The sequence below is a fragment of the Canis aureus genome, chromosome 12 (genome assembly GCF_053574225.1).
Source record: "Canis aureus isolate CA01 chromosome 12, VMU_Caureus_v.1.0, whole genome shotgun sequence".
NCBI lineage: Eukaryota > Metazoa > Chordata > Mammalia > Carnivora > Canidae > Canis > Canis aureus.
The window spans coordinates 64,825,574-64,852,364 of NC_135622.1; the positions used below are offsets into that span (position 1 = coordinate 64,825,574).

General features: G+C 49.4%; 1 protein-coding gene across 4 annotated transcripts in view; it reads left to right on the forward strand.

The window, feature by feature from the left end:
- Window positions 1-466: 466 nt before the first annotated feature.
- The window catches only part of SH3YL1 (SH3 and SYLF domain containing 1), a 36,758-nt gene continuing 10,433 nt past the window's right edge, over window positions 467-26,791 (forward strand). For 2 of the 4 annotated variants that reach the window (XM_077844316.1, XM_077844319.1), the window contains exons 1-7: window positions 467-608; window positions 14,003-14,113; window positions 17,389-17,502; window positions 20,401-20,465; window positions 23,568-23,680; window positions 24,329-24,457; window positions 26,169-26,337. In XM_077844316.1, coding sequence (XP_077700442.1) covers window position 608; window positions 14,003-14,113; window positions 17,389-17,502; window positions 20,401-20,465; window positions 23,568-23,680; window positions 24,329-24,457; window positions 26,169-26,337 — 702 coding nt within the window. In that variant the 5' untranslated portion in view covers window positions 467-607. Of the gene's footprint in view, window positions 609-1,452; window positions 1,472-14,002; window positions 14,114-17,388; window positions 17,503-20,400; window positions 20,466-23,567; window positions 23,681-24,328; window positions 24,458-26,168; window positions 26,338-26,791 lie in introns of those variants that run through there. The other 2 variants (XM_077844317.1, XM_077844318.1) reach the window with 2 other exon arrangements.

Sequence of the window (26,791 nt, forward strand, 5' to 3'; positions counted from 1 at the left end):
TGAGACGGGGGACCGCAGTCGTCGGGAGGACGGAAGGGGCGCCGCGGGGGCGGGGCGAGGAGCCGGGGGCGGGGCGAGGAGCCGGGGGGCGGGGCGAAGAGCCGGGGGGCGGGGCGAGGAGCCGGGGGGCGGGGCGAGGAGCCGGGGGCGGGGCGAGGAGCCGGGGGCGGGGCGAGGAGTCTGCAGGCGGGCGGGGGCGCCCGGGGCGCGGGCGCCGGGGCCAGTGAGCGACCCCGGGGGGCGGGGTGGTGAACGGGTGTCCGGGGTCGGGGCGCTGGGCCCGGGGGCTCGGGGGTGAGCGGAGCCCCACGGAGGGCGGCACCCCTGGGGACCCGAGCCCCCGCGCCCCGCCCGTCCGGGCCTGCCCGGGTCCCGAAGTCGGGGAGCCTTGGAGGCCCCGGGGCAGCGCGGGGCGGGGGCGCCTTCGGGGTCGCCGGGGCCGGCTGGGTCCCGAGGACGCGGGGGCGGGCGGCACCTGCCCCTCACCTGCCCCTCACCTGCCCCTCACCTGCCCCTCACCTGCCGCAGGTGTGCGCCTGCCCGGGGAGGCGGGGCCGCGGGAGCGCCCTTCCTGTTCCCGGGCAGGTGTCGGCGGCGGCGGGGCGCGAGTGAGTAGGGGTGCGGGCGGCCGAGCCGCAGGGCGGGGGCGCGGGGGGCGGGGGTGCCCCCGAGGTCGCCAGGCGGCCGGGCCCCGGGGAGCCTCCTGGGCGGGGAGGCCTGGGCGCGGACGGGGCGGGCCGTGGGCGGCTGGGCCCGGGCTGCAGTGTCCTCCTCGGCTTCCGCAAAGGCCCCGCCCGGGCCCCTGCCCCGGGAGTCGGAATCCGTGGGACCCAGAAAGTTCTAGGAGGAGGGGTTTCCCCCGCCTGGGAGCGTGCAGGCCCCGATTCCTGTTCTCGGGAATGTCCCTAGTGGGACCCGCAGCCGGGAACCGCAGGTGCAGCGCGGCTGCCCAGCTGTTTGCAAACTGCCATGTTAGAACCATCCAAATAAGGTCCGATCTCCATCCTGCTCACCCTGTTTAAAGTCAGGAGGACTGGCTGTTTGTTTTGCGAACGCCCTATTAAAGTTTCCATAAAACGAGAAAATAGGAACCTCATCTTCTGTCAGATTAAAACCAGACATCTCTGCTTTTAGAGATCCAGTGATTGGAAGCCTTTATTCCACTTAGTGCCGACTCTCAGGAGAGCTCTCACTATTCGGGAGTAGGATGTGGTGCTTCAAAAGCAAGGCTGGTGCGGGCCAGAGGGAAGGAAGCGGGGCCGGCTGCCCTGCCCAGAAGTCCTTCTACCTGTCGCCTTGTTTGCAGGTGTGTCATGGTGACACGTGACCCTACACAATTGAAACCCTAAGCACAGTGACCTTTCTGTTTTCTCTGGGAAGAGTCCATGCTCCACAGCAGATGATCAGGCTGGAGGGGCAGGTGTAGCCCCACGCCGAGCCAGGGTCACTCTCTAGTTTGGAAAAAGATAAAGTGAGTGTTAATCAAGGTTCTTCTTATGCTGACACTTAAGTGCTCACCACTCCCTCCTCCTTGTCCCACATCTGCAGCCCCAGGTCAGGGGGAGGAGAGAGACGCACAGGATGCGCTAATTTGGAGCTCCAATGGCCAGTCTGGTTTCAGGTTTGGACTCTGAAGGCTGCTAATATGACCAGAGAGACCGGTTTTGATTTCTGGAACTGACAAGCTTGGTCCCCTTGAGTCAAAGGAAGTGGTTACACCATGGCCACAGAAAGATAAGAATCCACTTAACAAACAATGTCCGGGGCAGCCCGGGTGGCTCGGCGGTTTGGCGTCGCCTTCAGTCCAGGGCCTGATCCTGGGGTCCCGGGATCAAGTCCCGCATTGGGCTCCCTGCATGGAGCCTGCTTCTCCCTCTGCCTGGGTCTCCGCCTCTCTCTCTGTGTCTCTCATGAATAAATGAATAAAATCTTAAAAAAAAAAACAAAACAATGTCCATAGTTGTCAGCGGTGTTCAAGACAGGAATGTTCTTAAAAGCTTCTGAGCTAAGGGCAGTATGTCAAAATCTAAAAAATTACATAGATGGCCGAAGTTTCTTTTATCTTCACTAAGATTTAATCTGTTTATTCTACATATTTCCTTAGCAATGTCTAGTCCTTTGATTTTGGTTAGAGTTTTATCAATTCAGTAAACTAACTTTTATTTCATGTAAGTTATGAGGCTTATTAATTTGGTTAATATCTAATTAACGTGCATTTAGAAAACGGTTTCTAAATTTCTAGGCTTTTCCTGTAGGTACCTCTCTCGTAGTCAGGCATCCACTGAGGAAGCGTATAATGGAAGCTTGTTGATACGAGGGAAAAGTCTGGGAAGCCCCGGCGCTGAGTGATGGGGGAGGCTTGACGGGGTCAGTTTCTCTCCCAAACCCTAGGTTATTGCCCGTGATCAGTATGTAAATTATTTCCACAGCTTAAGCTCCTTTCAAGCTTTTGAGGTTTCCAAAGTAAAAATTTTCTTCCCTGTATTTTAGAAAGTCTTAATTTAAAAAAAAAAAGTTTTAGTATAGACATTTTCAAATGTTTTAATCACTTTTTTTGTATTTTTTTTTTGTATATTTTTTTATTGGAGTTCGGTTTGCCAACATATAGTACAACCCCCAGTGCTCATCCCATCCAGCGCCCCCCTCGGTACCCGTCACCCAGTCACCCCGTACCCCCTCTCTCCTCCCCTTCCACCACCCCTTGTTCGTTTCCCAGAGTTAGGAATCTCTCACATTCTGTCTCCCTCTCTGATATTTCCCACCCATCTTCTCTCCTTTCCCCTTTAATCACTTTTTAAAGAAAATTTTAAGCTAAGTTTCTTAGCTTGAGGTTTGGCAGGCATAGACTCTCAGGCGGAAACTCAAATATTCTTAGAGAATTTGCTTTGCCTTGGGATTCAAGAGACTCAAGGCTTTTATGAATGTTGCGATGCTGATCGTGACTTAAGGTTGAAAAGCTTCTTTAGTAATGACCTGCATCTTCACAGCTTCAGTCACACGACGATGCCAGCGTTCTGGCCAGACCGTGCCCTCCGCACCCCCTGCGGCACAGCAGAGGACGGCGCGTGGGCTGTGATTCGATGCTGAGGACAGGAGCTGAGGCTAATATCTAAATTGTTATTATTATTCGTTGGCTCTGACGGAGAAATTCACCATATATAACTATGACCAGGCAATATGATTTTATCAGAAATTTTTTAAAAATATGTGGTATTAAAACAAATTAGCTAGTGTCTTGTACAGTTCGGCCGAGCGCGGAGGCATCCTGACCGCGACCAGGCTCGTGAACCCCGGTGCAGTGACGGGGTTTAGACACGGCCCTCTGGTGTGCAGGCGCCATGGGCTGCATCTGAATTCCCAAGCCCAATAGCCCCCTTCCCGTGTTTACAGAAAGGGCTGCGACCTTTCCCCACAGCAGGATGTTTGCAATAGCAGCTCTCAACTGTGGAATTTGCTTATTTGACTGGTTCAGTTCTGCTTGCTTGATAGGGTTCACAGCAGAAAGTCTTCGGGGCTAAGATTTATGTACTATTTACTAAGTTTTAGTTGCATGTGTCAGAAAATCTGATCCAAATTGGCTTTAGCAGAAAAGGAAAACATGCTGGTCCAAGTGTGAACAGTCCCGGAGCTGCTGGGGCTTCAGCTGTTGCCACGACCTGCGCTCCAGCAGGGCCTGCAGAGCCCACATTGTCTCTGCAAGTCTTGTCAAATGCCCTTCTGCGTGGCTTTGCTCTCAGGCTCTCCTCCTGCGGTGACAAAGTCGTGTAGCAAGTCCAAATGGAAGCGCCTGGGGAGGAGGATGGCAGCATTGATGAGGTGCTGGTAGGTTGGCTTTGGCTGGAGTTCTGCTGTGGCCCAAGATCTGCCCTGACTTGCCCACTTGGGTCGCCCACTCCCTTGCAGGGGCGGCATCACTGAAACAGGCAGACTGTGCTGGTTCTGAAATAAGCCACAGATATGTAGCAGCAGAAGGAGCACATGGCTGCCACAGTTTTCTGATCCAATTCAGTAAGTTGTTCTGAGCATCCAGATGCACGAAAGGGCACTGCAGAGATGGGTGAGAGGTGCTGCTTCTGGCCTTAAGGGTTGTAGTTCAATGGTGGACAAACAGCATTGGGAACACAAAGGAAATCGGAAGAAAAGACAGTTGGGTGGGGGTGAGCCTCAAATCACAAACTCAAGTGCTGAAGATATGAAGACGTATCACGAGCGCTCATTTTCTACCAAGTTGGGCTCTTTTCGTCCTCCCCGGAGGCCGTCCTGTCTCAGGCTGACGCCAGGTCTGGGCTAGCACTGCCCGCTCGGACTTGCTTTGGTCTCCGTTACTGCTAGTCCTGTCACTGCTGCCCTGCTGCCCCTTGCTGCACTCACAAGGCCCTGGCAGTCCACCCGATAGTGCAGCAGCACGTTCTGCCTGCAAGCAGAGCTGCTGGGCCTGCTGCGCCCCTGGGCTGACAGGAGCCTTGTGGGGTGAGCCTCATTGGCACTGGGCTTGCGTGAGGCTGGAGCACTGGGCTCCTGGCAACCAGACCTCCTTGGGTTTCCTTCTCTTTTTCAATCTCTCTTTCTTTAGAGGACCTGGAAAGGACTCCACTGGGCGCTACTTGTCAGCTTGTCCCTGGCTTCCCTCTGGCCCTCCTCTCTCGTAAGGCCTGGGAAATATTATAGAGTCCAAGAGCCAGAGAAATTTTGCTATTACTCAGCACATTTCCTCCTAAACCCATTGGATTTCCATATGTAAATGGACTCTGCTAGTCCTCACAGGGATTTGATCTTTAATTCCCCAAAGGCACACAAATAGCTTTTTCATCTAACACGTGTGCTGGGCACCTAACTCTGTGTCATTATGGCATGTGCTGGAGATATTATGGTGAAGAAAACAAAATAGTCCATGTGCTTACCCCCATGGAGCTTATATTGCTGTGAAGGAGATGTGCACGAAGGACCATGATAGATAGATATGGCGGATGGAGAGATCTGACAGATGCAGAGATATGATGGATGGATAAACAGATATGGCAGATGGACAAACATGACGGATGGAGAGACATGACGGATGAAGAGATATGATGGATGGAGAGGCATGATGGATAGGACAGATGGAGAGATGATAGATGGAGAGACATGACAGATGGAGAGATGATGGATGGATAAATATGGATGGATGAATAGACATGATGGATAGACATGATAGATGGAGAGACAAGACAGATGGAGAGATATGGATGGAGAGACATGACGGATGGAGAGACATGACAGATGAAGAGATATGATGGAGAGACCTGACAGATAGGACAGATCGAGAGATATGATGGAGAGACATGACAGATGGAGAGATATGATGGATGGATAGGCATGATGGATGGAGAGATCTGACAGATGGAGAAATATGATGGATAAATAGATATGGCAGATGGAGAGACATGACAGATGAAGAGATATGGAGAGACATGACGAATAGACAGAACAGATGGAGAGATATGGATGGAGAGACATGATGGAGATATATGGATGGAGAGATATGGATGGAGAGACATGACATGGAGAGATATGATGGATGGATAGACATGATGGATAGACATGATGGATGGATAGGCATGATGGATGAAGAGATATGACAGATGGAGAGACAAGACAGATGGAGAGATATGGATGGAGAGACATGGTGGATGGATAGATATGACATGACGGATAGATAAGGCAGATACAGACAGATATAATTGACAGATATGTTAGAGATGCAGACATGTAGATGTATGGTTGACAGAGTAAGGATATAAGCTGTGGTGCAGACTAAGTATGGGAAACCTTTGAGGGATGTAAGCATTGGATACTGTTACCTTAGCTATTACATAAATGGAACATCTCTTTGGAGAAATGACCATGGGGGTTCAAGACTAGGAACAGAGAAACCAGTCAGGAGGCTTTGAACAGACACCACAAGAGCTCGTCGTCTTGGGCCAGGCTGGTGGCGGGAAGGAGGTGAGGTGTGATCAGATCTTGAGTAAATGTTGAAGGCTTCTGTCCTGGTGTGGTGTGCTGATGGACGGCTGTGGCCCTGAGAGCAACGATAGAGAAGCTGCAGTTGGCCCAGGTTCTGGGCGTGAGCTCCCAGGTGGAGAAAGGCCACCTGGAGAGAGAGGAAGCTGGGGCGCAGGTGGGGCCCTGGTGGGCTCACGAGCGGGCCAGTATAATTTGAGATGCTGACTTGATTGAGAAAGTCACTGAGACTGAGAGCCTGCAATTTAGGGGAAGGTTCAAGAGTAGATAAAACTTGGAGAATTGTCAGAGCTAAGTTGTGCTTACAGTCGCGGGCCTGAGAGTTGCATGTAATGGGAAAGAGCGGGGCCTGGGGGACGGGAGGACCCTGGCAAGAGGCCGAGAGACAGCCTGGCCTCTCCTTTCCGGCAGCCTTGGTGGCCGCCCTGAAGCCACACCTGGGGCAGGTTTGCTCCTGAGCTCCCGGGTCACGGACTGGCTGGTGCGAGCCGCGGCGGACGGAGGGACAGTCTCTGAGGCGTGGGGCAAGGAGGCCCTGCTGTGGGCCCAGAGCCCACCACCGAGAGGTCCGCCCTGGCTCCGTGACCCCAAGGGCCACTCTGAAGCAGCATGTACAATTGGCCTCGAAAAATTAGTTGTATTTCAAGAGGTCAGAGGCTGGCAGTGGTTTCCTTAAAGGGCCAGGGAAAGAAACTTGAAGATATACGTAGGCCCTTACCCAGCAAGACCGAACAACCAACCACAATTTTCGCGGTTGCTGAGAACTGAAGTATGCTGACCGGGCCCGTGTTCTGGTGATGCTCATCTCAGGATGAGGCCGTGTGAGTCTCTAGACGAGAACACATTTTGCTACTTGAGATTCTCAAAGTTACTGTTCCTTAGCCTCAAAATAAGTCCCACGTGTTCAGCTGTTAATGCGTGGTGTGGTTTTACTGATGACACCTCTGAAAATGCATTTTTTTACACAAAATATTATTATTCGTTCGATTTAATATGTTCAACCATTAAAAATGTGAAAACTGTTCTTACTTTCCAGGCGCTAGGTGAGCAGGGTCCCCCGTCAATTCGCCACCCCCAACCTCCCAGCGTGGGCTCTGGGACCAGCAGCAGGGCTCCTTAAGGTGTTGCTCCTTTCTGGGAGCGTGATGAAGAGCTTCCTCGGGGCGGGGTGGGAGGAAGGCTGCAGGAGGGACAGGCGGGGTCAGCCCGTGGCAGGGACGCTGGCCGCAGGCCCAGGACAGGGAACCTGAGCTCGCGGCTCCATCCGCAGCCCGAGAGGCCCGGCAGCCCTGCGCGGTCGGCCTGTGGGAGCCTGGCCCTCCCCGACTCGCCCTTGCCGGGGCTCTCGGCCCGGGTGCACCCGGGACAAACACCTGCCACGGGCCTCCCTCGCAGCCTCTGCAGCCACCCCCCGGGCCGGAGCCCCTAGATGGGCCACGGGCACCAGGAGGGGCACGAGACAGGACCCCAGTGCACCGAAGCCTTCTAAGGTGTCCACCTACTGGAGACAAGGGGCGTTCCCGTAAACTCTTCAGCACCTCATAGAAAGGCAAAGCCAGTGCTTTGAGTTTGCAGAAGGGCTTGAAATGGTGAGTTACGAGACCACATAATCCGGGAGATAAGAACGGGACCGTGTAGCCTGATCGCCTGCGACGTCTCTGTCCCTGTGTCCGCCTCTCCAAACTGATTAGATGGAAAACAAGCCAAATCTGCTCTTACGTCGGAAAATGAAAATTGCAAAGACTCCTCCACCGTCTCCCTTCTTCAAAGATGAGAAATAATTTTTAAAATGTAGTAATTTCAGCCGCAATATCAGTAATTGTTGCGGTAATATCAGCCGCAATAAAAAGCGTCCACCGTCAGGCACTCACCACATTAAGGGTCACGCCTCCCCGGGGTAGTAACCCAGCCGCGGGCGGCTCTCCCCTGAGGCCATCAGGGGTCTCATGTCCACCCCCCGAGCGGCTGTGACAGCGACAGGAAGGAGGCTGGAGAGGCCCGTACTTCTCAGGCGTCCTGGCATGGAGGTGACACGTTGCCCTCGCCCCGGGGACTGCGGCCACTATAACATGGAAGCGCACATGGGGTGGCAGCTGGCTGTCCCGGCCCCAGCATGGAGCGGAGCCTCTGCACGGTTCATGGGTGCTGGGACAGGTGCGGTCACCACGTCCCGTCGGGCCCCAGTGGGAACTAGGAACCGGGTAGCTCACCTGGTAATGGTGCGTGTGTCTAACGAGGCAGCCGTCCCCATGCCCGGTGCGCTGCCCCAGATCCTGTCCCGTAGCAGCCGGACGGGGGACGCCGCCTCTTCCTTGGGACGTGCTCACCGGTCGCAGCTTTGTGCCACCGTATCCCGCAAACAGCCCTTGCCGTGTGTGTCCCACCCCAGGCGCTGGGCACCCAGGACAGAGCGCACATCCTCGGGGAGCCACGCTGCCTCCAGGGGAGACGCTAGGGGCCCAAGTACCTTTATGGGAATTGGAATTGCTCTAGTGCATATTTTTTCTAAGACCCTCTAAACGCAAACAGGGTAATCAAAGCAGTAGGAAAGGGCAGACTGAAGGTCGCTAGTAAATGGACATAATTTTCAATGGCTTTCTCGAGATTCCTTCCTATAAACATTTCACGTGCTTCCAAAAATCTTTCTGTGGTCATCTCTGTGCTTAAAACTAACGACTGGGCAGCCCAGGTGGCTCAGCGGTTGAGCACCTGCCTTTGGCCCAGGGTGTGATCCTGGAGTCCTGGGATCGAGTCCCGCGGAGGGCTCCCGGCATGGAGCCTGCTTCTCCCTCAGCCTGTGTCTCTGCCTCTCTCTGTATCTCTCGTGAATAAATAAATAAAATATTTTTTAAAAATTATTAAAAAAAACTAATGACTGCCACCAAAAGCAGCAGAGCCCCAAGAGCACGAGGCTTCCATCGGTGGGACAGCTTTGCCCTAAGCAAGCACATGGCTGCACGATGAGGAGTAACTTCAGGTCCTAAAAATCCAGGACCTGGCAGTGACTGCCCTGCGTGGCAGGTACAAGGGGACAGACAACGTGAAGGGCACCGATCCGTGACAGAGCTCTCGCGGCGGGGCTCACAAGGTGCCCCAACATGCGAAATATCTAATTACCTAATATTCGGCGTATGCTGAACACTCTGCTATGGAATGTCTCGGACACACGAGGGACCAGTGAAGGGACGCGATTTGCACCTGCGGCCTCCTCTAGAGCCGAAGGGAGCACTAACCTGCAGGCAGCACCTGGGGGGCCTTCCCCAGGACCACCCCAGCCCCCAGCCAAATACCATTGGGTTTCTGTTATGTATATTTATATCTTCTAGATGAATTTTACACATAAATATTGTGTATATTTTGTTACAGGTAGATTTTATCATTTATGCATACGTGTTGTATAAATGTAGATGCTTGGGCAGCCCTGGGGGGCTCACCGGTTTAGAGCCGCCTTCAGCCTGCGTCGTGATCCTGGGGTCCCGGGATCGAGTCCCACGTCGGGCTCCCTGCATGGAGCCTGCTTCTCCCTCTCCTGTGTCTCTGCCTCTCTCTCTCTCTCTCTCTCTCTGTGTCTCTTATGAATAAATAAATGAAATTAAAAATATATATATAAAAAAATAAATGTATGTGCTTGCTCTCGTCTGTGTCTGTGTGTGGTCCCCCGCGTGTCTTCATGCAGCTTGTTCTTCCTCTGTTATCCCTACTTTCCCACGGAGACATGCATGTGTCTAGTTGAACGCGGCTTTCAGGCTACACCAGACCAAAGTCATTCATCCTCTTCTTGGGGAAAATTTGTTTCCTTCTTTGGATGCGTTTCTGTGTCGTTGTCAGTTTGCTGTCAGGAACCCTGCGGCCGTGCCCGGGGCCCGCCACGGAGATCTGCCGACGTGGGGCAGGGCCACGCTTGCGCCGAGGCTCCGGGCCGCTCCCTGGCGTCTCTCCGAGCCCCTCGTGACTCTTACCCATCGTGGGAGGCAGCTGCGGTGCTCTCACCCCATGCCCCCTCGTCGCACCTGCCGAGGCCCCGTGTCCCCCACTCAGCCCCGAGGCCCCCGCACACCCGCGGGCCTTCGCCCGCTCCCACAAGAGGTGCATGTCCTGACCGCGGCCCCCACGGTGCTGGCACTGTTTCTGTTCCGTGAATCAACTAACCGGACACTTTGCCCAGTTTTCTGTTGTGCTACTTGTATTTTTATTGATTTTTTCAAGGTCTCTGTGTATTCTGGACCCCAGATCTCTGACATTTATGCGTATGACAGATACCGTCCAGCATTTCAGTTGAATTTTTATTTTTCAGATGTATGTTGATACAACTTTTTCTTAACTTTAACTGAGTATATCTGTAGTTTCCCCTTCTTATTGTGGATTATTTAGGGCATTCCTCCGTTGCCCAAATAGTCAAGATATTTTCTATTACTTTTGTTCTTTTTTTTAAGATTTTATTTATTTATTTATTTATTCATTCATTCATTCATTCATTCATTCGAGACACGGAGAGAGAGGCAGAGACACAGGCAGAGGGAGAAGCAGGCTCCATGCAGGGAGCCCGACGTGGGACTTGATCCCGGGACTCCAGGATCATGCCCTGAGCCAGAGGCAGATGCTCAACCACTGATCCATCCAGTCGTCCCCATTACTTTCATTCTAAAAGTACTAAATTTTGCATTCAGTATTAAGGCGATCAATTATTGAAATTGTGTATGATGTGATATTATATTCTTATTTTGTTTTCATTTGAACCACCATCTGTCCCAGAATAATGTATTCAAGTACCCCGTTATCTCTGTCATATATTTTTAAATATGTGAATACATATATGAATATTTTTTCTTTTGTTAGAAAGGTGACATTTTTTTATAAATTTATTTTTTATTGGTGTTCAATTTGCCAACATATAGAATAACACCCAGTGCTCATCCCATCAAGTGCCCCCCTCAGTGCCCGTCACCCAGTTACCCCTACCCCCCGCCCACCTCCCCTTCCACCTTAAGTGCTATAGATTATTCAGTAAGTTGTGCTGTATATGTAAAAAATATTAGGTTCCTACTTCATATCCTACACCAATGTAAGTTTGAGATGCACCAAATAGTTAACGTAAAATATAAGCTCTGGAAGAGGCTATAGCATAATGACCATATAGTTTTGTTTTGTTTTAATTAAGGCCTTTAGTCACAGTATTAGAAAGATGAAAACAGTAGAAAGGCTAGAGAAATGTTGCCATGTAAGTAAAAACATATGCTGAAAAACTATAAATAATTTTTTTTTTTAGAAAAGCTGCAGAGACATAGATTTACAACATGATTAAAATTATAGACAAAAAGAGTATGGCACCAGAAAAACAGTCAAAGAATGTGAACAGAAAATAAGCAAAACAGGAAATGTAAACAAACAAAAGAAAAATTCACTAGTATTCAGATAAATCCAAATAAAATGTGTTATGCTGTTTTCTAATGTACGGACTTCGCCGTTACCAGTGTCGCCTGTAACGTGGGAATTTTTATGGTAATACCCAGTGGTTCTAAACTTGGGGACTGTTTTGGGCGCCTGGGTGGCTCCGTCAGTGAAACCTGGGTAGTATCTGTAGGAGGCAAATTTGTTGTTTGTTTTTTTTTAAGATTTATTTATTATTTATTTATTAGTGAGAGACACAGAGAGAGAGAGAGAAGGAGGCAGAGACACAGGCAGAGGGAGAAGCAGGCTCCATGCAGGGAGCCGGACGCGGGACTCGATCCCGGGACCCCGGTGTCACACCCTGGGCTGAAGGAGGCGCTAAACTGCTGAGCCACCCGGGCTGCCCTGTAGGAGGCAATTTGATGATGTAATGAAAAGCTAACAAACTTCTTTTTGTTTTTGATTCATTGATGCCAACCCTTGAGACTCTATCCTAAGATGATTGTCAGCCAACAGCGGTATCTGTAAAAGCAGAAAATGGAAATAATCTACATATTTGGCAATAGGAGTCAATTGAGGCATACACAAAAATGCAGACAGTAGTGTCGGTGGATATTGATAGTGGGGGTGGCTTTTTCCTCGATATTTTCGTATGTGTATGTTTTCTTTTTTCTTTACAATATGCTTCTGCCATATTTTCTGATCATTTAAAAATACAGATTTTTTTTTTGTCATACTTGGGCCTTTTGCACTATGAATTTGAAAACTAATTCTCACTTAATTTCTGGTTCTTTTATGGTTTGATTTTTGGCATTTCAAATCATTGATGAATTTGGAGTTTGTCCATAAGTAACATGAAGCTGTGGATGATTTTTTTCCCCAAAAAGATCACTATTTATTGTGTAACATAGCTTTTCTACATTGACTTAAGGTGCTTTTTTATTATATATTAAATTACTTTTATATATTTGGGCCAATTTCTGAATTTTCTACTTTGTAAAATTGACTCTTCTACCTATACTTGCATCTACTACAAATTATGGAGGCTTTATCACACGTTGCAGCTTCTGGCAGAGAATCTCCTCTCCGTTATTTTTCTGTTATATACTTTTCCCGCATATTTTCTCGCTTGTTTATTTTTCCATATGAACTTGTGAATCATTTTGTTTGGTCAGGATACTTGTAAAATTTACAAGAGATGAACTTGTCGTCGTTAAGACAAAAAGTCGAAAAACCATCATAGGAACGTTGAAAAGACAAATGACAAGCCGCAAATCAAAATTTGTAACTAATGTTCTAGAAAAACCTTAATTCCCTTACTTTATAAATGAGTAAGAAATAAGAAATACTGCCCTGGTGGGACAGCACGAGGGATTGGAGGGGATGGAAAGTTACTTGACGTCACTCAACAAGTGAAAGCCCAGGGAGAGGTTCAGACACTGAAAGCTCCCGCCACTTACTGTGACCCCCAGAAACCGGCAGATATGCCAGGGATGTGCTCCTGCAGGGGGGAGATGGGGGGGCGACCCCCGGAAAGGCCTGGACTCCGAGATGTGCTCCTGCAGGGGGGAGATCCAGGGCAGGGGAGTGGGGGGCGACCCCCGGGACCGCCCGGGCTCCAACCTGGAGGCACCTGCAAGCCCCGGGGCGGGGGGTCACCCGTGCCTGTCTCTGGCTGCAGGAGAGACCTGGGCCTGGGGAGCCCAGGACCCCGGATCTGCAAGGCAGGGTCTGCAGGGGGCGGCGAGGCCCCGGGGACCAGCCCACCCCGCCAGGCGCCGGCTTCCACTGGAGAGGCCCGTGGGGAGCCCCTGGATGGGGCACCGGGGCGGAGCCTGAGCGGCCCCACTGCTCGGGCGGGTCAGGACCCCGTGAGGCGCCCCGCCCAGGCTGCTGCGGGCATCAGGGACCACCCAGGGTGGGGGGCATACCTGCCAGCCACCCCTCAACCTCAGAAACGGGTGGCCCACATCCCAAGAGGCCAAAGAGAACGCCATTGTCCGACGAGGACAAAGAAGTATCTTTTACAATATGCCCAAGTATTGAAAGAACAACATACTGAGGACAGAAATGGAAAAACCAGAACAAATGGAACTTTCAGAGCTGAAAGTGTCAGGTGGAAGTGAAAAATGCATTCGATGGCCTGAACGGCTCCCCTGGCCCTGAAGCCTCTTGTTCTGTGGCCCTTGCGCTTCCTCCTCCTGTGACAAAGGGCCAGCCCTTCAGGGCCCGAGGGTGCTGCGCCCGGTGGTGGCCCGACTCCCCCAGGACGTGCAGGGGGGACTCATCCGCAGCTCCGGAGTCCCTCCCACCGTCACTGACGAGGATAATCCATAGGATAGCTCCACATTTTGATGTGGATTTTATCCAGGATTTTATAATTTCTGGGATTTTGAGGGTTTAGGGTTTCCCAACCTCAGAGTGAATTCATCAGGAGAATAGAGATGAGACAATAATTTGAGCATTTCCAGTTCATTTCTTTTGCTAGAAGGATGCTATTTGTTAATGCTCAATTGTGCATGAGAAGAAATGAAATTATAATAGATTCCTAACTCCTACTTACTGGATTTTTTCATTAAAATCTCTCTCTCTCTTTTTTTTTTTAATCTTTCAGTGAACAATCCTATACCTTCCAATTTGAAATCAGAAGCAAAAAAGGCTGCTAAAATCCTGAGAGAATTCACAGAAATAACTTCCAGAAATGGACCTGATAAGATCATTCCTGGTAAGTAAACCATGTACCTCTCATTTCTCATTTTGTTGCCTGAGCTGCTTGGTGTGGTCTTTGGCCTCAGGCCGGGGACCCCTAAGAGCACCTTATCCTCCTGGCTGGTCCGCCAGCGGGTCTCCCGGGCCCCCACACCCCCGCCCCCTCGCCCTTCCCTGCCTCCTCTTCCTGGCGCACCTGGGCTCTCCCTAAATTCACCTGTCCTCACCCTCAGTTTCTCAGGCCTTCACAACCTTATCTTGCAGAATCACTGGCTAATCTCATACATACATTTTGATTTGGGGGTTTCTCTCTTGAGATAAGATATTTGCCTTTTATCCTGCTTGAAGAAGACGCAGCTCAGTAACTCCTTGGGCCTTGAGAATGCAGAGCCTGACCTCCCGCCAGGGCTGCTGAGTCAGACGCAGACGCAGGGCCGCCCCAACCACTCTCGTTGATCTAATGGAGGCGGAGCACAGAAGACCTAGGTCGGGGTGGGAGGGGGGTTGGGAACCACTGTCTGTCCTTGGCCACGACCAGTGGCTCCTACTGGTGGTTAAGGTGAACTCATCTTGGCCAAGAGGCCAAGAAGACTCGTGTGCAAACTGGCTTGGGCACTGCACAGACTGCCTCTGCCTTCCCTTTTGACCAGTCGCCACGCAGGACGCCGATCCTGCAGGGACGAAAACTAATTTAACTTAAAAAAAAAAAAAAAACTAGATTAATTTCTTAAGCTAGATTTTTAAGTTAGTTAGCAGAACGTTAAATGTTTAAAAAGATTAATGTAGGGACGCCTCGGTGGCTCAGTGGTTGGGCGTCTGCCTTCCGCCCAGGGCGTGACCCCAGGGTCCTGGGATCGAGTCCTGTGTCGGGCTCCCCGCAGGGAGCCTGCTTCTCCCTCTGCCCGTGTCTCTGTGTCTTTCTCTGTGTCTCTCATGAATACATAAAATCTTTAAAAAAAAGATTAATTTATTGTTGTTATAATAATAACAATATTAACGATTGTTATTTTGGCGCAGTCACTGCTCCCATGGAGGACACAGTGCTTCCTGGAGCCTCGCTCCTCAAGGTGTGGACTCGACCAACTAGGGGCTTGTTAGAAATGCAGGATCTCAAGGCTCTTCTGAAGCGTAAGGAGTCAGAATCTGCATTTTTCACGAGATCTCAGTGATCTGTATGCACATACCAGTTCGATAAAATGCTGCTTTACGACTTGAAGAAAATTTAGCCAGAAAAAACGAATTTTCAGTAACAGTATTCTGAAGCAGGAGATAGAAGACACGTCTTGATATATGTGAGCATCTGCATACGCAGCCTCCTAGCCCAATTCATGAATAAATTGTATTTCCTGACACAGAAACATCTGGGTTTGGATTATCCCTCCTGGATTCTGTGCAGTGGAATTCCATCAGTGATCTGTAACCAGCGCATCAATACTGTAAATAAAAAGCCAATTGGCAAATTATTCAGGCATTAGTGGTATTTTAGTGTCTTCCAAATCTGGGTGGAAAATCCATAAATACAAACATGACATTTAAAATACGTTCATCAAAAAAATAAATAAAATAAATAAATAAAATAAATAAATAAAATAAATAAATAAAATAAAATAAATAAAATAAATAAAACAAAATAAAATAATAAAAATAATAAAATAAAGTAAAATAAAATAAAAAATAAATACAATAAAATAAAAAAAATAAAAAATAAATAAATAAAAATACATTCCTCTGCTTTTGTTCCTCGTAAACGGAGGCAGTCCTGACCGTACACACACTGAGAGCGGAGGAAGATGCTCTGCTAAAATGTGGTTGTAAAAACACACCCATGTGATACACAGCATAGCCTCAACCTCATCACAACATTCATACGACCTTCCACGCAGAGCAAAGGCACGCTCAGCAGGCTGCAGTCGGAGCCCAGCCCTGTCCTCCCCACGTGCCTTTGCGCCTTCACGCCCTTGATGCGTTCTCTCTCAGAGTCTCCTGCTAAAGTTTTGAAGCGGTTTGAAACTAAATTTACAAATTTAGTGTTTTTCTAGGGACTCGTACAAAACCATTTCTGCGTATTTGAGTAGAGGGTTTGGTTTGACTTTCTTGATGGAATATTTGACTAAAGATGAGAAATCGAAACACCTGGAAAGTGATGTCAGAGGCAAGAGTAACTTCTGATGCTTAGGCTTCCTCTGTTATTATTTTTTTTTAAGATTTTATTTATTTACTCATGAGAGACAAGGAGAGAGAGGCAGAGACACAGGCAGAGGGAGAAGCAGGCTCCATGCAGGGAGCCCGACGCGGGACTCGATCCCGGGACCCTGGGGTCACCACCTGGGCCGAAGGCAGACACTCAGCCCCTGGGCCACCCAGGCGACCCTTCCCTTGTTGCTTGAAGATGTCCTGTTGTGTAAATAAATCCACAGAAAAGGGAGGTGCCCTGTTTGAGGGGCACATATATTAATCCATCTTACGTAATGGACTTCCCTGAAATGTGAATATGGTATAAATTAAATGGTATTCTTAGCCCGCTTAGTAGTTATGTGTCACTTGAATACTTGATCAGATCATTTTATAAAGTTAAACGTCTTTTAAAGTGGCAAAATCACTTGGGTTTTCTGTGTTTACGTCTAATTTTCATATTCATGAAACGTGAACTAAGTATATGGCTTTAAGATCCAAGTTCTGCTGCTGGCAGCACACCCGTCTTGTGAGGTTTCTCCTTAGTACTCAGTTCCTTGTGGATCTTAATTCCTTTAAAAACACTAACTTGGGCTTTTTTTTCTTTTTGTATTTGTTAAGACTTTATTTAAATTCAATTAATTGACATATAATGTATTATTGGTTTCAGGGGTAGAGTCTTATATGACACCCAGTGCTCGTCACATCACGTGCCCTCCTTGGTGCCCGTCGCCCAGGGACCCCGTCCCCCACCCCACCTCCTCCAGCTGCCCTGTGTGTTCCCTGTAATCAAGTAGCTTGTTTTTTTATGCGTTGTATTCTCAATTATTTGAAGTTTCCAAATTACTTGTCCTGCTAGCAGATGCCCGTAGGGAAAGGTCACCCGCATGCCTCCTTCAGACATCAGGTGCAGGACCTGGGAGCAGCACTGCGCTGGGCGCCCCGGTGGAGGCAGCACCCCGACGGGAGGTGGTGGCCAAGGCCTGGGTGCCCTGAGCTGCGCCCGCCCCCCGCCATGGGCGCCCCCCGCCCCGTGGGCCCGGCCGCGCAGCGCTGTGTCCTGAGTCCTCCACGCCGCCCTCTGTCCCACCTGCTCACCTGCCGCTTCCTACCTTGCAGCCCACGTGATCGCTAGAGCCAAAGGTCTTGCGCTTCTGTCCGTGGTCCGGGCCGGCTTCCTTGTGACGGCCAGAGGGGGCAGCGGCGTGGTGCTGGCGCGCAGGCCCCACGGAGGTGAGTCCCGATCCGGCCCCGGCATGGGCACCCGCGCCCCTGAACCCCCAACCCAGCCTCCACTCGCCCGGCTGCTCTGGGCCACCCTCGGCACAGACACCTGGTGGGCCGGCGAGCATCTCGTGGCGGGAAGGAATCCCCTCAACCCCGAGGGGTAACTTGCCCTGTGGGAGGTGATCTGGCCATCTCAGCCATCTCTGATCACTCTACTGTTCCCGGGGGAAACCACAAAAACCAGAATTTTTCTTTAAAGCCTGTACCCAGGGTGAGGGTGACAGCCCATCGGGATCAGACACGTTGGTGTTACTTTCTGGGGTGAAGTCTAATCCTTGATTTTCAGAGATGAAATCAAAATGTACTTCCCCCGATTCCAGGTTTAGCCGACATTTAGCATAATAATTTAAAACCATGCAGGTGTGTTAAAGCCAACTAAAGAGCTGTTTATGCCGATTTAACATTCTCTGTACGCTCACATAATTGAACGTATTTCTCTCTTAATACATATTTTTTAGTGTAGATCATTTCATGTTGGTCTGGAAGAGAGCACAAGACAATGACAGTAGATCCCCTGGGGGTCAGTGGGCATGGGCCCTGGTCCCCGGGGTTAGGCTCCCTTTGTCACCTGATGTGACCCCACAGTACAGTAGATCCCCTGGGGGTCTGTGGGGCATGGGCCCTGGTCCCCAAGGTCAGGCTCTGTCCCCTGATGTGACCCTAAAGTGCAGTAGATACCCCTGGGTGTCTGTGGGGCGTGGGCCCTGGTCCCCGGGGTCAGGCTCCCTGTGTCCCCTGATGTGACCCCACAGACCTAGGCCTCTGCAGAGCCGCTGCACTGCCCGTGGGCCCAGGGCCATGAGAAGGTCACCGTGCAGGTTGACCAGGCGGCTCTCTGCTCAGGTGGGGCCTGACCGCCCTGGGTCTCAGAGCCTCAGGTGGACCTGCTCCGGGGCCCAGTAGCCTCATTTCTCTCCCCCTCCCGAGCGCCAGCTGCTCCGTCTGCACAGGATAAGATAAAAGCCGCCCAAAGGAAGCAGCAAATTCCCCAGATCCCGGCCAGATGGGCTGTCCTCAGACAGGTCGGTTCCTAACATAGGAAATGAGAAGAACTTTGGGATTATATGACACTCATTTCTGTAATCGAAACCCCACTAAGCCGGGATAGATTAGTTCTGAATATATTCAAGCCATATCCTGTTACCTAGAACACAAAATTAGGTTTAGGAAGGTAATAAGCATTTTCAGAAAAGTACTTTATTTATACTGTCCCACCCTCCGCCCATCAAATTAATTTATTTCCTAATTCAAATGGAATTATTGTACTTAGTTTTCAAATGTAAGGAAATTTATCATCTTAAAATCTTAATAATCTTGAATTTATAACCCAGTTCTTGTGCTTCTACAAGGCACAAAAAGGCCAGTTTTTGCCCCCAGAGTTTTACAATAGAAACAGTTTATTATTGTGTTGCCCTTAGAAGTGATAATATTAAAATTTTTTAAAGTCATTTGCTCTCTTATATCTCCTAAAAAATTCTAACCAAAAACTAGAATTGCAGCTCAATTATTTTGTGAAACATCCAAGCATCGATAGTTGTGATTATCAAGTGCCATGTGTGTTAACAGGTACAGGCTGGCTAGTTTGGTCGTGTGCACGTTTATAGAGAAAGATGAGGGGGCATGGATTTGTGAGTCCATGAGACTCAATATCTAATACCTTTCAAATATTTTTCTTTTAGATTTTTTTTAAATTTATTTATTCATGAGAGACACACACACACAGAGAGGCAGAGACCAAGGCAGAGGGAGAAGTAGGCTCCATGCAGGGAGCCCGACGTGGGACTCGATCCCAGGTCTCCAGGATCACGCCCTGGGCTGAAGGCGGCGCTAAACCACTGGGCCACCGGGGCTGCTCCCTTTCAAATATTTTTAACTTAAACATTATATATGCTCATTAAAGAATATTTAAAAACAGAGGGGGAAATACAAAAGTCTTAGTATTTCTAAAAGAACACTATTCTTTCACATTGTAGCATTTTTCCTTCCCATATTTGGGTACCAAAGGGGTTTTAATGTTTTTTTTTTTTTTTTTTTTCATTTAAATTCAATGAGCCTACATATAGTACATCCTTAGTTTCAGATGTAGGGTTCAATAAGTCATCAGTTGTGTATCACACCCAGTGCTCACCCACCACACGCCCATCACCCAGTGCCCCCAGTCCCACCCACCCCCGGCACCCCCAGGGTGTTTCCCAGAGCTAAGAGTCTCTTGGGTTCGCCTTCCCCTCTGATGACTTCCAATCAGTTTTCCCTCCCTTCCCCTTATAATCCCTTTGACCATGTCTTATATTCCATGTATGAGTGAAACCATATGATTGTCCTTCTCCAACTGACTTCCCTCAGCATCATAGCCTCCAGGTCCCTCCATGTCGAAGCACATGGTGGGTATTTGTCATTTCTAATGGTTGAGGAATATCCCACTGTGTCCATAGACCAGAGCTTCTCTATCCATCATCTATCGATGGACACCGAGGCTCCTTCCACAGTTGGGCTATTGTGGACATTGCTGCTGTGAACATCAGGGTGCAGGTGTCCCGGCGTTTCCCTGCATCTGTATCTTTGGGGTAAATCCCCAGCAGTGCAATTGCTGGGTCGTAGGGCAGGTCTATTTTTAACTCTTTGAGGAACCTCCACGCAGTTTTCCAGAGTGGCTGCACCTGTTCACATTCCCACCAACAGTGCAGGAGGGTTCCCTTTTGTCCGCATCCTCTCCAGCATTTGTGGTTTCCTGCCTTGTTAATTGTCCCCATTCTCACTGGGGTGAGGTGGGATCTCATGGTGGTTTTGGTGTGTATTTAAGGGGTTTTAATATTAGAGTGACGCTTGTTTCTTTGTTTTTATTAGAATGGTCTGCGCCCTCCGCCATTGGGATAGCTGGGTTTGGTGGAGGATTTGAGATAGGAATTGAGGTAAGTGTGTAAACATACAATTGCCATTTTCTCCAAAAGCAGCTGAAACTTACTGCAGAGAACCTGAGAGACTACTTGCTGTTCTTATTTCACCACCAACAAAATATGCGTTATTGCATGTATTTCGTTTTCTAGATGGATCCCCACCTACAATTTTCATTTTTTTTTTAAGATTTTACTTATTTATTCATGAGAGACACAGAGAGAGAGGAAGAGACCCAGGCAGAGGGAGAAGCAGGCTCCCTGCGGGGACCCCGAAGCAGGACTTGATCCCAGGACCCTGGGGTCACAATCTGAGCCAAAGGCAGACGTTCAACCGCTGACCCCCTGGGCGGCCCTCCGCCTAAAACTGTCTAAGTTTGCCAGTGTCCTCTCCTTGACGGTGGACGTTGCTCGTCCCCCTTTGCTCCGTCTCCGCCTCTAGCACGTCTGAGGAGCAGGCGTCTCAACAGATGGACCCTGCGGCCCCGCGGCTCCGGATTGCCAGCCGCTCCCCAGCTGGAGCTCAGAGCCAGGCCCACCTGACTAGCCCAGTGTGTCCTCGGGTGGCAACACCTAGTCATGTTACAGCCCAGAGAATTATTGAATTCGTTATCTTTGAACTCTTATCTTCAAATAATTCAAATTCTTTAAGCAAAGACTGACTTTGCATTGTTTGGTTTTGTAACTTTGCTCCTAACGACCTTGGCCCCTCTGCTCCGGGGTCAACGTTACTCCCTCAGCTTTTCCCACAGGCTAGTTGGGTTTCCCTCATTCCTTCGTGTAACATTGAAGTTTAAATGCACAACCGGCATCTTATTTGTAGTTACATCTTATTGCAAACTTTTTTTTTTTTTTAAGATGTTATTTATTTATTTGACACAGAGATAGAGAGACCCAGAGAGAAGAGGCAGGCGGAGCAGAGGCAGGAGCAGGGAGAAGTGGGGAGCCCGACATGAGGACGGGACGGGGGCAGGGGTCCACCCCAGGACCCCGGGGTCAGGGCCCGAGCCAAAGGCAGGCGCTCCACCGACAGAGCCGCCCAGGCGCCCCTTATTGCAAACATCTTAAGAAGCCGCATCGAATTTTGAGATGTCTTCTACCGTTTATTTACTCTATTGCTCCAGTTTTCTTTCAGAGAATCTGTTTTGCTTTTCCCCTAAGCTGTGGGAGCAAATGTAGAGCCACTGGCCCGTCCTGCTCCTCAGATTCTCTGTGGGCTTTGACCTGGTTCTCTGTAGTGATATCACCAAAGAACAGGATTATCTTACTCTTATTTCAGAGAGAATTGAATTGAGAGGAGACAGAAAATTAAAGCATTACTTTTTTCTTTAATTGACTCTTACTTAACATTTTGTCTTCCTTAACTGTCCTAAGATGTACCAAGGAGAAGGGGACACTCGGCGAGGCATCCCCACGGTCATGGCTGGAAATCTGCACCTTCTGCCTATGTCTCTACCAAGCATTATGCAGAGCGATCTTATACACATTACCTAAAACTGTATATAAAGCCAGCTCACACAATCATTGGCAAAATTACTTGTCATAAAATGCTAAGTAATTCTGTATCATTTGACACCACAGAAATTGTCCATATATAAAATGGAGGGATGCCCGGGGGGCTCAGCAGTTGAGCGTCTGCCTTCGGCCCAGGCTGTGACCCCGGGGTCCCGGGATCGAGTCCTATGTCGGGCTCCCTGCAGGGAGCCTGCTTCTCCCTCTGCCTGTGTCTCTGCCTCTCTCTCTGCATCTCTCATGAATAAATAAATAAAATCTTTAAAAAAATGCCAAAATAAAATCATTTACGAATGATTTCTATTAATGTCTTAAACCAGCTTACGTGAAGGTCTGTGCCCGTGTCCACACGCATGCAGAGTACACGACTTGCGAGCGGGGTCCCCTCCCGCCCCCCGCGAGGCACAGAAGCAAGCTGCAGTTGCAAGCTGCTTGGCTGTGTGTCCAAGCTCACAGAACCTGCAGGAGGCAGACGTGGGATTCACACCCAGAGAGTTCGATTTTTAGCCCAGATTCTTAGCATCGATCTGCACACCTTTCCTCTTCTGGGTCTGCGGGTCTCCATCCTCAACAGGGCCGAAAGGGGCCGGGCCTGCAGCTGTCGCGTGGGGAAGGGCGGCAGGTGGGGAAGCCGGCAGAGGAGCCCGGGTCACCAGCTCTCAGTCGCAGCTGCCCCAAAACTTGGGCCCGTCCCTCCGTCCCCGAGGGCCATCCGTGCTTCTGGGCTCTTGAACACACCCGTCCATGCGGGTGCGTCTTGAGCATCCTCACCGCGTCCCCACTTTGCTTTCACGTAGAGAATTAACTCAGTAGAAGGCATTAACTGATGGTTAGCTAGCTTCCTTCCAATATTTTGCACTTCAGCCCGAAAGAAAAAGGACAGCATGCACTTTAGTCATGGTAGGAGCTCGGCCCTACCGGGGATCACTGTGGAGATGCCACTGAAGACCCCGGGTCCTGCGCCCTGGCTCGCGGCAGGCAGGTCTCAGGCTGGGCTCTCTCTCTCACCGAGTGTGGATGAAGGGAGTACTTTTACTCTTTCTGACCTACGTACACTGGACCTGCTCTAGCTGTCCCTGGGACGTTCCCCCAAAGCTTGCCAGGCCCCCGTCACTACCATGTCAAGAAGACTGGGGGTTTGCACGGAGCCCCACAGGGTTTGCACGGGGCCCCACAGGGTTTGGGGTATGCATGGAGCCCCACAGGGTATGCACAGAGCCCCACGGGGTTTACACGGAGCCCCACGGGGTATGCATGGAGCCCCACGGGGTATGCACGGAGCCCCACAGGGTATGCAGGGGGCCCCACAGGGTATTCACGGGGCCCCACGGGGTATGCACAGGGCCCCACGGGGTTTGCACGGAGCCCCACGGGGTATGCATGGTCCTTGGTGAGTGCTCGGCCAGGTCTGCTGTGCTGCCCTGTGGAAATCACCGTTACTTGCATCCTCAGCTCAAAATACAAATGATTCTTCCTTCATCTTCTCTCACTGTCTACACTGAAACTCTTGCTATGTCGTATCGTATATATTTGAGTTTTAATCAGCATGTACTTTAAAGGATATTTACACGTAATTAATTGTAAATAAATGGTTCTCTTCATTTTCAGGTATCAGATTTGGTAATAATTCTGAATTACGACAGAGCAGTTGAAGCTTTCGCAAAAGGCGGTAACCTGACGCTTGGAGGGAACTTTACTGTGGCAGTTGGGCCCCTGGGAAGGTGAGCACCGTGCAGTACTTTCCGAACAGCTGTTGGATAGTAATGGTTTAAAAAGTGTACACAGCTTTGCATGGGGAGGAAGCTTGAGTTGCAATGAAACCGATTAAGGATTTATATAAGCTGAGGGCCTGAGGTTGTTTAGAAATCAGAAAGCCGGTGTGATAAAGTGAGAAAATCTGAAACTAGAACACACAAAAAGAAACTAAACATTTCAGAAATGCAGGTCATCGTATCTACTGGAATCGAACATAAAATTGACCTTTACGCTCTGAAGGAGCCAAGTCAAATTTAATTAACTGATAAAGAAAGGGCAGCATTGACTGAGAAAGAAAAAAGATCTTCTTCAAACTAAATTGTGAAAAACCGAAATAGAATAGAAGGGTTTCACTGGAGCGATGGTTGCCGTACGTAGCGTGCCTTTTACCTCTCTGTTAAGGAACGACTATTTTCGGGTCGTTTGAGCCACGTAGACGTGCGGAAAACCCAGAGCATATAGTCATATAAAAAGGTTTCTAAATTCCATGACAATACTCAGTGTGTAGTACAGAGCAAGCCCCCTCTTCGAATGAGAAGCTTGGGGCTGCGCAGATACCGCCTTTGGTGTCCATCCCCTGGTGGTCCTGTGATGCAAGACCGTGTGTTTTGCAGGAATTTAGAAGGAAATGTGGCCCTAAGGAGTCCTGCTGCCGTCTTCACATACTGCAAGTCCAGGGGACTGTTTGCTGGCATATCTTTAGAAGGCAGCTGCTTGATTGAAAGGAAAGAAACTAATCGAAAGTAAGTGCAAGCCAAATAGTTTTAATTGATTTCAGGAACGTATGATGAGGAAAATAATACTTCATAGACCCATATAGTTGTTCCCAGTTTGCAGAGTAAACTTATATATTCTTTTTATTTATTTTTTGGAAGATTTTATTTATTTATTCATAGAGAGAGAGAGAGAGAGGCAGAGACACAGGCAGAGGGAGAAGCAGGCTCCCTGCGGGGAGCGCGAAGCAGGACTCAATCCCGGGACCTCAGGGTCATGCCCTGGGCTGAAGGCGGCACTAAACCACTGAGCCACCCAGGCTGCCCCTATATTCTTTTTAAACACAGCATTTGACTCTAACTATATATTTCTTAAAGATTCAATTAAAGTAATATGTACTTAGAGAAAATCCAGAAAACACAAAAAATTACAAGAAAAAAACCGTTCATTTAAGATGAACACGATTCACATTTTGCTTTATTGCCTTATGGTGTTTTCCTAAACGTAATTCCCCTTGTTTTGCCACGTGTGATTGTAATTGTACTGGATCCCATTGTAAACCCTTTTTTTCCACTTGGCATTATAGGAATCTTCAGTGTAGGGGCCTCTGGGGGGCTCAGGGGTTGAGCGTCTGCCTCTGGCTCGGGGCGTGACCCCGGGGTCCTGGGATCGAACCTGCATCGGGCTCCAGGCATGGAGCCTGCTTCTCCCTCGGCCCATGTCTCTGCCTCTTTCTGTGTGTCTCTCGTGAATAAATAAAATATTTAGAAAAAAAATAGTAAAAAAGAAAAAGAAAAAGAATCTTCAGTGTAAGTTAATGGCTATAATATTCCATTAGTTGGCCGTGTCATGTGAAGTGTACTTTTCAAACATCTGTAAAACCCTTGCAGGTCAGACTGTTCCTATTGTGAGAGGCGGCCTGTCACTGCACTCAGCCTTTGTCTTTCGTCCCTAAAACAAAACAGAGGCAGACCTCCATTCTCCCTCAGGCATGCTGTGATGGGGAAGCGGGGAGGAGAACTTCTAGGTCAGCCACAGAAGGAGAGCGCGGGAGGCCTGGGCGGGGTGCGAGCAGGTTTGCGGCTCTGGGCTCCTAAAGCCAGGAGAGAGGCTTTTACTTCTGCTTTTATTAGTATGAGAAACTTAAATGAAGAATTCTTTTAAAAACTTCTGATTCTGGGCCTTTGGGAGACTTTCTCACGGCCGTTCCCCTGAATCCTGGATAAACTGAAACAAATATACTTCCTAATGCACTGCAGGGCTTCGAGGTATGTAAGGCCAATCTTTATATGTAATTCAGTATTACGGTAATTCAGTAATACATATAATATGTAATTATATGTATTTGTAAAATAAACATTTCAAAGAAACTACAAAGCCATATTTGTTATTAGATATTACAAAGCACCATTTTTAAAAAATAAAAACCTGTACAAATATATGTACTTCTCGGTATATTTGCATATATGTGCTTATGTATGTGTGTGTGTGTGTTTGCTTTTTATATTATCGGAGGAAGGATCTGCATATCAAACTATTTTTTGGTGATTGACTCTAGAGATGTGCCCGGGAGTGAATTTAGGGTTTAACCCAGGTTAGGGCTTGTAGTTAATGTTTGAAAAAATAGTAAATATGAGGTACCAGATGCGTGTAAATGCCTACATACAGGTGTGTGTCCTACTTTTAACTCTAGAAAAGATTCATGTCTATGAATGCTCCTAATCTGATATTTCTTACTAGATTTTATTGTCAAGATATCCGGGCTTACGACATTTTATTCGGAGAAGTACCGCGGCCCGCTCAAGCCGAAGATCTTTATGAAATTCTCGATTCCTTTACCGAGAAGTATGAAAACGAGGGACAACGAATCAACGCAAGGAGAGCGGCCAGGGAGCAGAGGAAGGCGGCTGTAAGTACGGCTCTCCACGTTCCCTCGGGCACAGGCCGCTGCTTTCTGTGCCATATCCTGCCTCGGAATCGGGCTCCTGACTACCGGCCAGGGCCCCTCACGGTTCCATTTACCTGCAGGTCTTGTGAACGCGTCCTGTAACCGGGACGCGTCGTGTGTACCGACCTCGGGGAGGAACACGGCCTGTTGCCCACGGCTCAGGTCCCTAAGGGGCCTGGGAGCACCGGGCGCCGTGCGCCGGGCCCGTGACCACCTTCGGAGTTGGGGGACCCCTGGTACAACACGGAACCCTGCACACTGAGCTGGGCGGTGGCCGCCCCTGCAGGTGCCTCGGTTCGCACCCAGTGCAGCGCGCGCAGGGCAGGTGCTTGTCGGGGTGTTTTGTTAGCAGGTGCATAGGACCAAATGCTTCAGGTACGCCCGTCGGAAGAACAAAGCCTTATGTGCTCTGCGG